Below are 18,512 nucleotides of genomic sequence, written 5' to 3'. Positions count from 1 at the left end.
AAGTCTATGCAGTAAATGTGGAACTCTTGTGATCTATAAAATTTGACTGTGGCTCTATTCTGCCCCCTTGTGGCGCTGATTTGTGTAAAGTTGAGGTGTGGGTGGCCCAGAGCAGCAGTGAACCCTAAACCGTGGGCAGCCGCAGTGCCACACTCGGCTCATTAGGCATCCCACATTACATTTTCCTTTTTGAAAGCTTTTATGTTTTGCTCATGATTCATTGCCTCCATTTGTTTTGGGCGGCCCCAAGCAGCCATGAAGACGAGCCAAAAGGCTGATTTACAACTGTGGCTTCCTGTGTTTGAGAAGCTCTTTCACACACACCAGCCGCATAGAAAACCAACACTACCTGCTGCAGAAACACTTAAGATTCAAACCAAAAGACACATTTCAGGACATCTGAATCTCTGTACATATAGCTACACTTGCCTTTCTAGTTACACTTATAATAATCTCCAGATTTATCAACACCACAGGTAGAAATGAGTGAAAAGCCGTATGATAAATGTATCTTTTTACTGGAGAAATATAATCTTACACAGACAAAAATGTAAAAATGTAACCTGTTATCCTGATCTGTGAGCTCTGATCAGATGAGCCAAATTACAGCTCTCTGACAATCATTTGTGGTCTGAAACAAAGTATAAATGTGTTTTCAATCTCCTTATGTTCACTGTTCAGCATATTGAATGGTCGATTACACTGTGGGCCTGCTTCCCTATTCCTTAACATGTTTAAATAAAACTCTGGTGGCCTCTGCCAAAAAACTAAAAATGAAACATCATGAGTTCATCCAGCATGGCAAAATGTTGAAAGATGACTGGCCACTGTACTCTCACCAAATAGGGATGCCAATAAAGTAGCGTAGTTGGGTTTGTGATAAACTCAAATTAAATTGAACCGAACGGGTATTATCAACAGAAAATCATTGCGTTTCTCATCACAAACCTTCTCTATGAGCTCGTAGCTCTCCTCCAGTTTCAGGGCTCTGTTCTGGATGGCGGTGCAGGCTCGCTGGTGCAGCTCCTCCCAGTGCTGATAGGACGACTCGCTGATATCTGCTACCGCAAAGCACAGAGTGCGCAGGCCTGGAGGAGTGAACACAATCATAACTTCAAACATCATAACTTCTTAAACAGAGATCCAGTCAGAAGGAGGGTCTAATACTCATTTAATTTTTTTCTCCTGGCAAACAACTGTTTGAAGTGATGCCTTAGAAAATAACTCAATGTGTGCCATTCCACTCACATAGAAAGGCACAGGTTGTTAATTCACCTGAGAATCCTTCATTCTGGCATTTACTAAAAAGAAACCATGTAGGAAGACATAAATGACTTAAAGCAGCAAAATGTTGGACCCATTTAAAGTCAGACCATGAGGGAAAAGTAAATAAATTATCATTTTATACAGTGAACTGAATCTCTGAATTCAGTGCCCATATTTGTGTTAATCTGTAGAAAAATCACCTCTTTTTATCTTTCTTTTTTTTTTTTTTTTAATAACTGATATGCCCCATTTAATAACTCCTTACAGGCTTCAGACAAACTGGTACATTTCTGTAGAATGGAGATGGCAAAGAAAACAACACTTTTTGGAAACCTGTTGAAAACACGTAAAGACATTTACTGATGTCTAAATGCTGTTGAGTCTCTTGAATCTCCATGTTCACTAATATTCTCTAACAGTCCATCACAGAAGAGATGGATGTGTACCGAGTTTCGACTGTTAATTCAGACCTAGATGGATGTAATGGCACCAAGTTCACATTTAGTATCCACCAAAACAATTCACAGTAACTGACATTTGTTTTTAGCCATTTCCAGCTCTTTCTAATTGACAGATCAAGGACCTTCACAATCCAGCCAAAATGCTATATTTAGCTTACGTCAAATATTCCCAGTGACATAATTTTGCTGCTGTTTCACAAGGGGGCAGTATGAACATAGCACACGAGGGGCTCCTTCTACTGCAGTTTCCAACCAGTTTACAGTTTTATGTTGTTACTTCTCCTAATACTCATCTAAATCAATTATCCAAAAAAGGATTAGTGGGAGTGAAACCACTTGGGGAGGAAAAAAACCCTCAGTGGGCTGCTAGAATAAAACATTTGATCGTGGCCAGGAAGACATAAGCGCCGTCTTCTGTGCATTGCAGGTTAGCTGAGACAGAGGGCAGTATTTCTCCACTCACCCTCAGTGGCAAACTGCTCCAGGTGCTTTAATGTGATCTCTTTGTACCTTGAGCTGTCGGCCAGACGGTCGTAGATCACAGTGTCCTGAAGGGAAATAAAAACTCATTGGTTACCGACAACCAGAGGGTAGAGACAGTGACCGGCTGAAATTGTTTGCATTGTTAAATGGAATCTGTTTCCATGTCTTATCATATGCGTGGATTTTTGTGATCTTCTTGATTATGTGTTCCAGTTTTCACAACTAAATTCAAAATACAGAACTTCAAATATTTTATTCCCAGTGTAATGCACCAAAAAATGTTGAAGGTTCTGCTGACTTCAACCACTGCAGATAAAACCAAACATTTCTGTCTGTCACACTGTACATGTGTGATATGAAGCAGCCTTTATCCTGCTGCTCGAAGAAAGACTTCCTAATGTGAGGGAGAGGCGGAGTGGGGAGAGTGGCGATGGTGGTGTTGCCATGGAGAGAGACAGACTCACAGCTCCTTTGCAGTAGAGGCGAATCTTGCCAGATGGGGTGCGCATGATGACAGACATCCTCTTCCTTGTGCTGCACAACAAAAAGCCCAAACAGGATGGTGAAAATGAAAAAAAACAGGGGGAAAAAAATCTCAATATGAAATAACAGAAGCATTTAAAAGAAAAGAAATACCTTGTAAACTCCAGCACATGAAGCAGTTCATACTTTTCTTCGCTTCCAAGCTAAAAAAAACAAAATAAAATGGGAAAAAAAGAAAGAAAAGCGAAATGCAAGTTTAGCAAATCAATTCAATGGAAAATCCTCCATCTTCATTTTCTGTCTGCGCTTTCATTAAATAGCACAAGCCAACCCTTTCTCTTCATTTAAATCAGCCGTAACTGCAGTTTAAAACTGTTTATCAGTTGCCTTCTGATTGCAGAAGAACAAGGTAAAATTCAATTAACCTCCTTAATTGGGAAGACTGCGAGGTGAAATATCATGAGACCTTTAAAAGCTCTAATGACGATTAGGAAATGGAACAAACATATACACCCCAAGAGGATAAAAAAAAAAAAGAAAACCGTTCTGGCTTTTGAGCCTCAGGGCCTGTTAGTGCAATTATCATGTTTGTCACTTAAGCTAACAGTTCCAAATCCACAGTATTAATAACAATAAAACAAACTGGACGGTTTTACTCTTGCTAAATTTAAGACTGATAGAAACAATGTTTATTTCGCGTTTGGACCACTCTTTAGAGACAAACATGAAAAGCACAGGTATGGTCTGGTCATCCATGAAATTATTTTTGTGAAGGACAAGACTAGCATTGAACATATCCTTAATATTTATATTTTAAATAGCAAAAGTTATTGTTATTTGCAGATGGGTGTTTATCAGCAGGACGAGTGTTTATGGGGCTTATTAAGGGTCACATTACTGGCTGAAAAACTTAGAAACCATTTCTTTCAACAGGACATTCTCCAAATGTGTCACATTTCCTATTTAGCATTTAACATAAACTGTGGTGATTATCTCCCGAGTCCCCACAGTTTGATGTTCATGTTTACCATCACAGTGAATCATGAAAACGGTGTTATATATATTCCATGTTCCATCTATCAACACAACAGCCTGCTTCACTTTCCTCAGTTCAGTCTCAACTTACTATTTCCACAATCACACTGTCAGGGGTTCGTCCAGAAAACACAAAGCCGAGGTTTCGAGCGGCTCTCACCAGAGCGCCTTCATCTTAAAAGAAAATAAAGAGAAAAACGTGCCATGAACAGACCTGTTGACATATTGTTGCCCTTAAATAACTTGGAATTTGAGCTTGACATTCTACAGAACTAACGGCTTAAACATAAATCTTCTCCCCTGGGAAAAAACTTAATATAAGGAATAGGTAATTAATGCTTAAGAAACTGCAGTGTAATACAGTCCATAATAGAAACGTTTGAATTAACGCTGCACAACATATAAACATATTGATATCACAGTGTTCAATAACACAGTTGCAAAGACACTTAGAATGCATTCATTGTTGATTATTATATTCCAAGGGTAATGAATTAAGACAAAAAAAGTGGTATTTTCTTAGTTGGATGTCTTGCTGCAATTATTGCTGACATCTGACATAGATAATGGCACCCAGGGGGCTTAAAGGTCACGAAGAGAGTTTGAAGCATCACATTAATAAATCAGAAAGACAGAAAAATGTGGATCTATCCCAACTGAGGTCATGGTTGCCATATTCACCAAAAACAGAGTAGAAGAGGAGAATAGAAACAGCCTGTATTCACGTAAAATATCAAAAAGCACAAAAACATACATTACATATAAAGAGATAATAGTACATTGAACAAATATTGGTATTATTTGATGTTCATGTTTTGTCACACAAATCCATAGACATCAATGTATTTTAATGGACTCTATGTGGCAGAACAATACAAAAAGGTGCAGAATTGTGGACTAGTGGGAGGGAAATAGAAACTTTTTACAAATTAAACTACATTTTTGTGTACTGATATCCCGCCCCCCTTCTTCAATATTGTAGTTTAGCTAGAGATCCATGTATTAATAGATTAGTAGTTGTGCTAAACTTGAGTGTTGGTCCAAAATGTAAAAACATTTAAAGGAATTGTATATTTGTTGCCAAATTTTAACTATACTTAACATATCTCAGTTTGCAGGTTTAAGAATGCAGAGGTCTTTATGAGTCACTCATTTCCTGACATTTACTTTCAACTGTAGAGACATAATACTGTTACACTGACAAAATAATGCAGATGTAGGCTTGTTTTGCTTGTCTATTTTATTGTAAATACTTTAAGGTTTTCCTCTTTCTCTAGTGTTTGTCACAATGGCAGTTCTGTGGAGTTAAAAGAAGCGCTGAAGGGCATGCTTTCCTGACTGACAGCTGTCTCTATTCATTAGACTGAACTGTGAATGTGTGAGACTGAGGGATCATGCTAAGGCTAAAGGAATCAAAAGTGACATACAGCATGCTTTTTGTAAACAGGAGACTGCATTTTATAGCGTGATCTTGTGCTCTTAGGATTATATAAATGCACTATTACATTCATATGAGATACTGGGGCCAGAAGGCTGCAGCAGAGCGTTCCCGTTGCCCAGGCTCACAGGTTGCTACACTTCGAATTAAACATCAGAGAAACACTTCAAGGACATTATTTTTATTCAAACCACCTAAAAGCAGGTTCGGTATTGTTTGTTATGTAGTTTCAGAGAGTGCATACAGAAGAAATTTGGGATTATAAATAGAAAAAATGTGTCCTAAACAGTGTTTTGAATGTGGACATGTTTTTTTTTTTGTTGTTTTTTTTAATTATAAACTTGTAAAATGTTGCAGGAAAAAATCTTGACCGTTTACAACAAAGATCAATCCTGAGTTTATCAGTCAATTTAACAACAGGACAGAGCCATTTGGCACACAATATGCTGGGATAATATACCAGAAGATGAACAATAAGCTATAATACCTGGAGAAGCGGCTTGGTAGATGATTTTTTCGTCCACGCGCTCAGGGACTGCAGTGTGACAGATGGCCATCATGGTCATGAACTCCAGAATAACAGCAGCTGTAGGCTAAAGACAGAAGAAAAGACCGCTTTGACTTTTAATGTTCTTAAATAAAACATGTTAAAAGAAGCCAAACGACCCTGTTCTGAGGTGGAAGAGAGACACAGAGACACATTGATATGAAGGAGACATTTTAGACATCTAGCTGATTCTTAACCGTAAAATCCAGCAAAAGCAACTATATAGTAAGAGCAAGAAATGGAAAAAGGTTTTTTATTAATTATTTGCTGTAGATCAGAATGAACTGCAAGTTGACATTTTGACATTTAAACAACGTCAAAGAACTGCTTCAATGGTAAAAAAAAAAAAAAACAGAAACAGATATGTTGTTGAAAATCTGAACTGGAAAATAACAAAATTTCAAAAATACTATTTACAGTGTCTTGTGTTTGCATTGAGCTTACTAAAGACAATATTCCAGTGTATGCAACTATAAATAAATGCCAAAATTTTAGATCTTACTCAAAAATTTTTTCACTTCAAAATCATAAAGTATGATTTTGGCATTTATCATCATCTATCACAAAAAACCCAGTAAAACAAAGTGTTTCATATTTTTCTTTGACATAATTTGAATAGGTTTCAGTTACTTCAAAGTTGTAGTATGAATACTTTTGCAAAACAATGCAACACCTTTCTCTGTTTGGCAGATTTAACCCAGAAAATATTTTCATCTTAATAAATCTATCAATCTCAAATCAAACCTAGAACCAGTTTTCAGTTTGCAAAAACACTGAAATTACCCAGTGGTTCTTTTACATTACCCTTTCATTTTTTGATACATTGGCCTTCGAGTCAATAAAACCGTTCCATTTTTACAGAATGTCATCATTTCCCTTGTTTCTTTGAAAAGCCAGCCTAAGGTGTGTGTTACCATCTTAAAAATATGTAGTGTAAGATCTGAAGTGTCAGATCTGATCGGACAGACGACAGCTGGTAAAAAGCCAATAGGCTCACATAACTCGCCTGCTGGATTCAAGCTACTGACACACATTTAGTCATGCTTTTCCAACCAATATAAACTTGTCTCAGTTCATGGGGGGAAAAAGAGCCCAACCTACATATTCAGGGCATTTACATTAATGAGAAGACCAGTATGACTAAGCTGCCGTGGGGTGGACTCAGACAGGCATCTGCTGAGGCTCCAACTAATGCCGAAGGACTACCAGTATGGAGTCACTGACTACAACTGAGCCAGGGATATTAGCAGCCTCCAGGCCCGCAGAAGGCCTTCCTATTACAGCAGGGGTAAAACAATAAAATATACATATATATTTTAACAATGGACTAATATTAGCTCACCCTGCTGCTTTATCATCTCCATGAGAAATGAATGCAGCTTTCATAAGGCTGCTGTAACCGAATACAAAGCTGCTGTTAAACATGCACTAATCACTAACCTTTAATTATGCTTTTAAAGTGTATGAATCTGTGAAGCAATTATCTTAAAAAGTGCTTATTTCACTCTCCTACTTAAACACAAAGCTGTGTACTTGACATTGTTAGTAGATTTGTTCTACTGGCCTTGAGAACTATGATGAAAGGAGCAAAGGAGAAAATAAACGATAGGGACACAAAGGGCAAATCAAAGGACCATTTGTGAGTGAAAATACACAGAGTCTATTACAGTCCAGGTGGCACTGAGAGTCCCCTCTGTCTCCTGGCAGCATGCTAATCTGGTCTGTGTTGACAGGTATCCTCCGAAGGACATGTGGGTGTGGATGTGTGTGTGTAGGAGAGAGAGAAGTTATTTGTACTAGTTTAAAAGCTCAAGGATGATGAGTGTAGAAATCCATCCTTGAACTCAGTCATAATTTAAAAAAACAAGAAAAAATAAGGTCTTTATTTAAGAATCTGTATCATTTAAATGTAAAAACATTCATTTACACAAAATTGTTGGTTATGCTTATTAATACATGGACAAATGGTGACAACACATCTAAGCATTACATGTGATCAGCTCTCAAACTGAATTCTGGGTAACTTGTGCCACAGCACTAGTGAAAGACTCATCACTTCAAACTTGACCAATGTGCAAAGAGGCTGAAGGGTCAGGAGAAAGTGAAGAGAGCTTGTGAATAAACACCCAAGATGGTGAAACCTGGCAGACAGCAAGTCCAACATAAATATTGCTACAAGGTGTTTCATTTTATCACAACTGTTAACTCTCCCCTTCTCCTAACCTCTTCACCACAGTGTTAACATTATGACTCCAAAAAGCCTCCAGACATGTAAAACTGTGAGCAATGTCCTAGCAACAATCCTCATCACAGCCTATAAGTGTTTGCAGAGTGAAAGTTCTAGGCGTGAAATGAATTCAGCATTGCCGTGCGAGTGCCAGTGATATTTTAGTATCACTGACACTGAGCTTTAGTATCAAAATACATTTAAAATAAAAGTTTACATTTCCGTGGCTTATAAAATTCAGTAAGGACAAGGAATCACTACATCTTAGAATAAAGACCAATCAGAAACAGCCATCTTTACTAAAGGCACATCCAGAAATTAACAATTTTCAGTTGAATCACCCCTGATCAGTAAGTGTTTAGTTAGAAACTAATTAAACTAGACAAAAAAATTAATAAAAAGTTGTTTTTTTCCCCCCAATTTGGGAATGAGCCATACATAAACACTACCAGGTTTCCCTGACATCACTCTTCGGTGTAGATGGTATTATAGATAGAATAAAGGATAATCAGTGTTGGCTGTGAGGTGATTAAAAATTACGCTCATCTGCCTCAATCTGGTGCATGAGGTAGATTTAATACCAACCAAACATATCAAAAATGCTATTTTGTGTCCCCACTATTGGTTAGTCCATACCAATCTGCAGCTTCAGTTTCTATTCCAAGTTAACAGGAGTGCCACATAGTGGTCTTCTGCTGCTGTAGCCCATATGCTTTAAACTCTGACATTTTGTGCAATCAAATTGTGTTTTATATACAATAGTTAGAGACTGCGATTATTTGAGCTATTATTGCTCTTCTGTCATCTGAAACCAGTCTTTCCATTATATTCCAACACGTAGGAGCCTCTTTTGTTCACACAACTACCTCTTTTGTTTCTATTTGGGACCACTCTCTAGAGCTGAGAGATGGTTTTTCATTCTAAGCTCAATTTGCACCATACAATGTTAACTTCACCACTTCTTTTGCTTGAGCTGCTACCATCTGATTGGCTCATTTGCCATCGGTGCTCACAGGAAGTAGAGCAGGTGTACCTAATAAATCAACTGCTGAGTTTTGGAATTGAATTTAACAAATAAATATTAGGTGTGAAAATAATGGACCTCAAAAGTGCTACGATGTTAAACACCATTCACAGTTAATCACCTAATAAGAATTCCTGCTTCAGCACAACAGAGTAATCATGAGCAGAATTAATACCGAAGCCGCAGAGAGATTGTGGTTTTAAAACAGCGGTGGGTAATTAGCAGTGGGCGAGGGCCTATCAACACGAAGCCGGAGCAGGCCTTAGACAAACCCAATGTGTGAACAGATTCTGCTGTCATAACAAAGCAAACATCACAGTGGGATTACCATTTTCCCTGAGCAGAGATACTGTACATAATTAGATCTGACATTCTGCCTCCTCAACTCTGCTCTGCAGCTGAATGACTCACAAGCAACACAACCACATTCTTCACCCAACCTACTGTATGTCTGCAGATGGTCATGAAGGCTTCCCTTATTTCACATCTAGAGTGTCTGGTGAATTTTAGGATACATTTTTCTTTTGCTGATCTCCTGGGCGATGTTGAATATTTACAGTAACTTTAAATATAGTCTAAAAAGGTGTAATTATATTAATATTAAATAGTTTTGTTCCAAATAGAACTGTAAGCAGGGTCTGTACATTTCTCCCACAGCATGTCTAAAGTCAGTTTTCAGCAGCACACCAAGGAGATAATACATGATATGAAAGAGTATTAGTTTACTATAATATATTTTATTACTCTTATGAAATTCTTGTGTCAGTATTTACATTCTAGAGGAAGGATAAGAAAAACTAAAATATAACAAAATTTGAAATGTGTCTCTCATACACATCCTAAATATCTGACCAAGAAAAAACGTTTAAAACAAAAAAGTCTACTTTTACTTCAATACAAATCAATAGATAATTGATCTATGAATAATAGACTCATTACATTGAAACAATTTTATAAAAATCATGCTAACATAGATGATGTACCTGTTCAAATTAAGCAATACATATTGTGACATTGTTAAATACAACGTAAGTTTTCTGGCATTTAGCAAATACAAAATCTTTTGACAATTCTGCCTTAAAAAAAGAAAAGATTAGTTTGTAAAGTTAGGCTTTTTATTAAAATTAGACCAGCTTTTAATTAAAATTAGGCTGTTAATCAAACCTTAGATTGCACTTAAATCAAGCACTTTCCAAACCTCAAAAATTCAAGCATTTTCAAGGATTTCAAGCAACCAAACAAACTATGTATAAGAGCGAAAAAACAACCATGCAACCATATGGAATGAATTAGTAAATTACACATGCCAGAACAGCCTACTCAAAAAGGCAAAGAACAAATTAAACAACATCTAAGAGTTGGACTCAAAATCCCTTTTAATTCGTGCTAAGCAGCAGCAGTCAGTAGACAGAGGCGACGGGGATCCCTGGCATTACTTACGTGATTGTTTTGGAGGTTTTCCAGTAAGCTCTGGTCATTAAATCCAGCCTCCTCAGATGAGTGTGTGCTGTGCCTGGAGAGAGGCAAAGGGGAAATGTCAGCTCACTAAAACAGATTTTGATAGAGCAACTGAATAACACTAAAAGCAGACTAGAAAGTTACCAAACAATAGACTTGGCTCGTAAATAACAGATAAGCGATATACATTACAACCAAGGTGCAATTTGACAGCAACGGAGATGACGACAAAAAAATAAAGACATTAACAGAAAAATATTGTATTTTCTGCTATTGCACCATCAGAAAGAATAATTTTAATGCCATATCAAACTCTTGTCCACATTTGTTTTTTTCTGAAACCCTAGAAATTATACAAATATCTCCATCAACTTTAATAGCAAACTTTAATCGACCTGCATAACGTGGAAAAACTTAATTATTCATATCTTAGATTCCCAGAAACTACACAGTGTCTTTGGTTTAAAAACTAAAGAGTACTTCTAAAGAATAACATATGTAAAGGCAGCACCATACGACACCCGTGGTTGCAAAAGAAACATCTTCTCCACAATTCTAAGAGGAAAATGATCCTGCTTCTCACTTGATTTATTGCCTAAGTGCTGACAGATCTCTAAGAGTTAATGGCACAGTCAGTGCTGTGTGCCAGCAGAATTGACAGAACTTGGATCAACTACATTGCAGGCAGAATGCAAATGTCGGGTTCTTAGGCTTCAAAAAAGCAATGTTTAGAGCAAACATTTGGGATTGTCTCCTCTTTGCCAGAAACGGATAATTCTGAAAACAAAGACATGATGTGAAAGATTATTATTTTATAAAGGGTCCACCCTTTATAAGTCTCTGTTTTTGTGTAAATTGCTCATTACTTACAGAATACGTTGGCTTATTCTGGTGCATTAGATAAATTGAAATATGATAAAACTTAAATAATTTCTGTAATTCAAGTCAAGCTCACTTTATAGATTAATTACACACAGTTATATATTTCAACCACTTATTCCAATTAATTTAGATGATGAGTGCTTACAAGGCTAATGTGGATTAAATGAGACCAAAAGAAGGATTTTTAATATAGAAGTTTTACGTGATCGTCGACAGTCAAGCAAAGGATTGCTGTTTGCAGTTATATTAAGAAGCTGGTTGCTCAGAGTGGTGCATTCAAGAATACTTCTAGGAAGTTGAGTGGAAGAAGAATGTTTGGTCTGTGACAAGCAACAAGGATTTTATTTTTGAGCTAAATGTATGATTTCTGTAAGGTAGAGCTGGCCCTCCAAAATTGTATGACACTCTGTCCGCTCCCACTTTGTTCAAAATACTAAGTAAACCAGATGGAGAGCTTTTCATGTTTAACAGTGCACAGATATTTTTTTCTTTTTTCTTTTCTTTTATCCTCAGGAGTTTGAGGATACTGCCGCTGGAGTCAGAACCACCACACATAGTAGTGTCCAGGACATGGGCTACAAATATCGCATTTCTTGCGTTAGGTCACTCCTAAACCAGAGAAAACATCAGAAGTGTTTTGCTGGACTGGACTATTTCTCAGGGGTCTGAAGTCGTTTGAGAATTTGATTCATTTCACATGAAATTTGTAAATCCGTTCCAGAGCCTGCAGGATCAGTAAAGAGGCACAGAATCAGAAGCTAGCAGTCCAGTTGTACCATGGGGAGCCATATTATCTGCTAGTATTGTTTGACTGTGTTTTGTGGAGCTTAATACTACAAATACATGCCACTTTTATTTTTTAGCAGGACTAATAGCAGTACCAACGCTAATGGCCAGAAGATCACTTACTCAACCTCAAAGAAAATATATAGACACCCACACCCTAAATTCTCCAGTGTAAATGTACATTTATGGTGAAGTTCACAATCATACTTGTAAAGGTTATTTTCAATATTTGAACAGAAAAAAAGTTACATGTCCTCCTTCTCGTTTTGCCAAGAAAATCTAAAAATCTACAGAGACTTGGTAATAATTTTTTACAGAAATTAAGTTATATGTCGTGTGTTGATTTATTTGTTTAGGATTTCAAACAAGCTAAGAACTTGAGGCTTGGCTAAATATGTTTATGGAAAGACTTGAGATTAACTTGTGGCAAGTTGATCTTTAGATAAATATAATATTCTACTCCTCTAAGAAACTGAGTTTGGGGACACTGATTATGAGTTTTAATGGCAATAAGTTACTGAAATACATTATCATTGCAATTTATTGAGATACACATTTTCTAAAGAAAATTGCAAATTAAGGGTTTCTGATTTCATATTTTTATTAGAAACAAAATGTATTTTTTTCATCTTTGTAACATAAGGGAAGTAAATTTATAAATAGCCACTAGACGCCACTAGGCGTCCAGGAGGGATCAATCTGACTCTAGGATAAATGAGAGTCCTATAGATCAGGCAGACAGCAGTGCTGCCCAAGGCACTGAGTTTGACAGTTTACAGAGACTGCTGTTACGCTTTCTAATCCAACATGATGAGGAGTACAGAACCACGAAAGACAACCTGATAGCCAGCTTAAAAATGACCGTAGGAGACAAATTTAGGGAAATACATAAACTAGTGTTTGGGAAAGCTATCTATGTTCAGGTCACTGAATAAAGGTTTACTTCATAAAAAAACCAAAATGTGGCATTTCTTTCCTCACACGTTTTCTATCACATGATGTAAATAGAGCAGCTTGCCATGTCTTTTGTCTCAATGAAATTTGCTAGAAGCTGGACTGAGTGAGAACAGATCGAGATATTGATTATCCTCCAGAACGCTCAGCTCCTGTCGCTATGGGAACAAGGGTGAAGGCAGTTCATGGTCAATAATCAGGAATCCAATATAGATCACAACTTTCACACACCCTGCTGTCCTTTTTCAGCTATGAGAGGGAAATACTTATAAGCGAGCCACTTGCTTTTTTGAATGTTTCAATTTTAAGAAAAAGATCGGTCAAGAAATTGTCTTTGGAGGAAGCCTGCAGCAAGCATATTTAACAGATTTGGATAAGGCAAACCCATGCTGCACATATGTGTAAGAGAGGAGGCCATACATATAAGAGGCAGCCATTGCAAATGTTAATATGCCAAGTGAAAATCACAGTTTCAGCCTCAATAGCTACCAGTGAATGTTTTTTCTGATAATTATTTTTTTTTTTATCAAATCAGACCTGAAGATGTATTCATGCATTACACAAAATTACACAATTTGTTCTAAAGAATTTGCACGAATATAAACCATAATCATCTGTATAACACAGATATACATGGTGTTAAGAGCCAAAGTCACACACAACACATCCAGAGAGCACTGCACGGCCACAGAGAGGAATCACACACTGAGGTATTGTTTTCAAAGTCACCATTTCAACAAGGCAATGCAGCACTAATACATCACAAAGGCAGGGAGAACAGCCATTTTTTAAAGTTTTTTTTCTTTTTCTTTCTTACACCAATCATCTTACCAGTCTTCTTCTGCAAAACTACCCTCCTCAGCTTCAGGGACATGGCTGCTGGAGCGAAGGTGGAAAAAAAAAGCATCTTGATGACAAAGTGTTCGGTTAATGTGTGTGAATGTTCAGGCGCCAGGACTGGAGTTAAAATGAGGCTCTTAAAGTATCAGAGGTCAGATAACTTACTATGCTCTCTAATTAAGTATTCAGATGCACCACATTGATTTTACTGCAAGGGGCCACATACAAGCAGCGCTACATTTAAACAGCAGCTGGGAGTAAAGAAGATGAAATGCAGGAATGGCCTGGTGGATGGCAGCTGTTTTAGAGGGGTGTTCTATACACAAGGAATCTTCTCTATGTGTCAAACCGCCCTGGCCTCAAAGCATCCAATTATCATCCTTTACACATGCATGTTTTCTCTGACAACAAAGCATTAGTATTCAGCTCAAAATCTGTGTTCAATGTTACGGCTCCTCTAAACTATAACAGCACACCAATCAGGCATTAAATCATGATCAACTACCTAAAAGTGTCCTTGTCCCACTTTTGCTGCTGAAACAGTCCTAACTCGTTGAGAAAACGTGTTGTGGGGCCCCTTAAATGCCACTACTAAAACATCATTTTTTTTACATTAATATAAAATAAAATTTAGCTTTTGATTGTTCAAATTGACAAAAGGTTTAGACATCAGTGAGGTACTGAGTTGCATATCAATAATTAGCTAAAGTAATGAATATCTGAATTGCCTCTTGTTACAAAAGAAAGGAGAATATACTGTAATATTGATGTGTAGGATTTGCACATCATGAATTAATTTCTACATGATTAAGAATAATGCAAACTAAAACTGAATATGTTCAAAATTACATAGATCATTGATGTACCACTATATTAAATCATTTCTTTTTGATGATAGAGCTCACCAGAACACTACAGGTTTTCATTTGTTCTGTGAGGAAACAGTGTTGACAACAAATAAATCTGTCTGTAGCTTTTTGGCATTAAATGTTTTTTTTATCAAAAAATTAGAAAGATAATTTCAACCTTATGTTTGGTGAGTTGGAATTTTAACTCATATATATGCTTTCATTAAAGTCCAGACACCCCAAAGGGTTCAGAGAGACATTTTCTTTCAAACTAACATCATTTCTGCTTCAGACTTGAACTCCAATCCAGTGGAATTAATTAATGTTTACACCCTTGGGCATGGCTTTATTAATTACAGCAGTACTTAATTTGTGGTGAGGCGCACACGCAGGCGGCAGTGTCAGTGGGGATTTTGCATGTGCGCTGAGACAAAAATTACAAGTCACGCTACTCAGTAGGAGCTAAGCACATGATTTCACATTTATTTTTTATTAAGTATGCATTTTTTTTGTCTTTGCATTTCCTAAAACGTTTTCCTGTTTTCCCTTAATTTAGTGCAACACTATACACAATATTTGCTGGTATGCTAATCCATCGATTTTATAATTATTTCCTGATCTATTAAATCTATTATGAGAACACAAAGGGGCTACTGTGTGGTTTTCTTTGTTTTGCAAACTACAACGATTCAAAAATTTTTTATCATTCTGTTTTAGATTGAGAGCCTAAAAAGGTGAATAGAACCAAACATCAGCAGTTGTTCCGACTGATCCTCAATTGTTCATAGATGCACAAATGAGTCCTTAATTAAGAGATACCTATTTTAGCCATTAAAAAAAAATAAGGAGGAAAGGCGAAGAAAAACAGCCAGGTTATGAAACTGGCCTATTTTCAGCTTGCCCTGCTGGATAGAAACTCAAATAACCAATCACAAAAAACCCTCCGTTGGTTACGAGCTGTCACTTAGGGAAGATGGCTGAAAGTTAAGTACTGTCAACATTACTGGGCAGTTTAAAATAACGACCGAGGCCACACAGAAATGGAAAAAGCTACTTTAAGAGAAATTAATTATATTTTCGACATGTCAAGACCTCAGTGAAAGCCCTGCCACTCCACCTCCACATTCTTCGAATCCCAAAAAAATGGAGTTAGACATTTGTGCTAGTTTGATCCGAATTTTTTTTTTGTTTTTTTTACACCAGTGTAGTTATAAAAACCTTAAAGTTTACAGAAAACAAAAACTCAACCAGCCTCCCCAACATTACATAAATCAAACATACAAGTGTCTGTCGGAGTTTCTACAAACTTTTTGTTTTCGCTTATTAACCCTAATTTTTTATCTTTTACGGCTAAATTTTAAATTGGTGCATCTTTTCACTGCTGTCTAAAATAAAATATTTAAGGAAAAAAGAAAGTTTCAATCAAAACACTACAAAATCCCACAAAAAAGAAGAAAAAAATATAAAAGATATAATGAGAACAAATCTATATCCGTCTTTCCTCTGCATCTACAGTTTTTAAACTGAAATACGAGCATAATTCTTTGGGTGGCAGCACGTCAACATATTTTCTACTGTAACTCTCTAGAGTGATATTGCCTAGCCTTGCTCAATCCAACACTGGGAATGAGCAAGGCGTCTTCACAGTGGTTCTAATCACAGCCTAATAGGAGCAGAGACAACCAGATAAAATAATGTCTTTTGTCCTTCAGTGTAAACTTCATTAATCACATTTTAATTGAATCCTAATGGGATTAATCATGTACTGTCACGCCTGCACTTGCTTTGCTTCTCTGAAGACACTCAGCTCGCCCACTTGTTTTGCATTTGTTGAAGATAATCATTGAGGCATAGAATTGAAATAAGAGTAGAAAAAAATCCAAGAACTGATTTAATGAAATGTTAAAATGTTGCTAGAAATATTTAGTGTCTGGTAAAATAAAAAATAAATAAATTAAATGATGATAATTAGCTTTTACATAAGCATCTATAACAGGATACTTTACAAACAGGAAAAAAAAAAATCTAGTTTTTGCAAACACCAGAAGGGCTGTGAAGACGATGGTGTGAAGAGCCTTGGCTTGCAAATTTCTGTCCAGGTTTTATTTATAGTTAACTTTCAGAGGAAGAAGAGCACCGACACAGCTGCTAATGAGAAGGTGAGGAAGAACAGAGAAATGCCAGATGCACACTGATGCACACCCAGCATTTAATAAAGTCTATGGGGGAGACAAAGGTATGGGATGTGGGGCGGAAAGCAGGAGAAGAAAAAGCAGGACATACCCATAGGCCACACCGGCGATGGTGCACTTCTTAAACTGCATCACATTACAGGTCAGTGTTCCTGTCTTGTCAGAGAAAATGTATTTTACCTGTATGGGTAGAAAAAACGTTTGTGGGTGCACAGTGGATTCCAAAATTCACACGCAAAACTCCTGAAGTCTTCCGTAAGAGAAAATAATTTAAACCGTTATTTACCTGGCCTAGTTCCTCATTCAGATTGGATGTGCGGGCCATAGCCGGTGTGTTTGTGGCCTCATACAGCATGTCGGTGTCCTAAAAGGGATCAAAGACAGCCATTAAACCAAAAACTTAAAATGCATCTGAAAGATAACTCTGACCTGCAAGGCAGAAAAAAAATAAAAGAAGAAAGTTCCCAGAACTTATTTGCTGGAGTTTTATTAAGAATGTGAAAACTGACTAAGTATTTGTCGGTAAGCTTAAAAAAGTGCTTCCACAGGGGGAATATTTGGTGGGTTGACCGAGTTAGGAAGATTAGCATAACACCATTTTACATCTTCAGATCATGTAGGATTGAGATGCACATATACTGAGCATTTTTTACTCAGTGTGCATAACAAGCATAGACCTGAAAATCTTCTTGCAGAGAAAAACATTTCTCTGCAATGTATTGACTCACCCAGTTGATGAAAAAGGCTTGGATGAATTTGATAACCTCCAGTGTGACCAGGAGACTTATTGGTATCAGGTTGTTGAAGAGGATAATGAAGGTGAGGAAGTTGAGGCCAAAGTTGGCAGCTCCGCCATCTGTCAGGGGAAATGTTTTGGACAAAAAGCAATGAAACAGGAGAAAACTCATCAGTCTTTGCTTGGTAATACCAGTTAGTCAACTCAAATGCCAAAAGGCTACTTCAAGCTAAGGGTCAACATTCAGCCAATCCACAAAGTGTTTTTGGACCAATGTTGAGCATTAGCTGGAAGTGGTCTTTTCTTCCACCCAACCTCATGATTGTTTTTTTTTTTCTCAACCGATTAGCAATCCAATTCAAAGTCCCAAAGATTTAAGCCTTGGCATCCAGCATGATCCAGGCAATGAATTCTACAAAGCACTATGCAAGAAATGATACTGGTTCCAGCAAAAAGCCCCCAAACAACTGGTAATGACCAACATGTAACCCCACTGACACGAAATATGAAAACAGGAGGGATGTGATTTACCTTTCCTCAGCTTGCAGGAGATGCAAATGTTACCTTCCTCAACCCAAGCCTTGAGCTTAGCTTTGTGATTGAGAGGGCCAGCCCTTCCCCATGACAGAATGATTTCATAAGCAAAGAAAACTACACAACACAAAGGAAGTGGCACAATGGAAAGCTACAGCTACAACACGAAAACAAGGGAATAATGCTTTGTTTTTTGAAGACGTGAGGAGGAAGACAGACATTTCAGATGCTCTCAAGACAAAGGAGGGAGATTCAGTCCACAGCACATTCTCAACTGGCAAAAAGTGGAAAAGAGAGGGTGGATTGTATCAGTAAAAG

At 37.2% G+C, this 18,512-nt stretch overlaps 1 protein-coding gene across 7 annotated transcripts in view; it reads right to left on the bottom strand.

Annotated features, from left to right (window-relative positions):
• atp8a1 (ATPase phospholipid transporting 8A1) overlaps positions 1 to 18,512 on the bottom strand; it is a 99,992-nt gene that overhangs the window by 45,140 nt on the left and 36,340 nt on the right. For 4 of the 7 annotated variants that reach the window (XR_008605992.1, XM_055030391.1, XM_055030389.1 and 1 more), the window contains exons 12-22: positions 17,653 to 17,780; positions 17,211 to 17,288; positions 17,016 to 17,104; positions 13,876 to 13,923; positions 10,405 to 10,477; positions 5,654 to 5,759; positions 3,820 to 3,902; positions 2,847 to 2,896; positions 2,675 to 2,744; positions 2,191 to 2,275; positions 949 to 1,088 (exon numbers count right to left, since the gene is read on the bottom strand). Coding sequence is in view for 6 of the 7 variants with exons in the window: in XM_055030391.1 (XP_054886366.1) it covers positions 949 to 1,088; positions 2,191 to 2,275; positions 2,675 to 2,744; positions 2,847 to 2,896; positions 3,820 to 3,902; positions 5,654 to 5,759; positions 10,405 to 10,477; positions 13,876 to 13,923; positions 17,016 to 17,104; positions 17,211 to 17,288; positions 17,653 to 17,780 (950 nt within the window). In the remaining variant the exon portion in view is untranslated. The remainder of the gene's footprint in view (positions 1 to 948; positions 1,089 to 2,190; positions 2,276 to 2,674; positions 2,745 to 2,846; positions 2,897 to 3,819; positions 3,903 to 5,653; positions 5,760 to 10,404; positions 10,478 to 13,875; positions 13,924 to 17,015; positions 17,105 to 17,210; positions 17,289 to 17,652; positions 17,781 to 18,512) is intronic. The other 3 variants (XM_055030393.1, XM_055030392.1, XM_055030395.1) reach the window with 2 other exon arrangements.

The sequence above is a fragment of the Poeciliopsis prolifica genome, unplaced genomic scaffold, assembly GCF_027474105.1.
Source record: "Poeciliopsis prolifica strain line A6 unplaced genomic scaffold, Auburn_PproV2 SCAFFOLD006, whole genome shotgun sequence".
NCBI lineage: Eukaryota > Metazoa > Chordata > Actinopteri > Cyprinodontiformes > Poeciliidae > Poeciliopsis > Poeciliopsis prolifica.
This window is presented reverse-complemented; position numbering and strand designations above follow the sequence as displayed.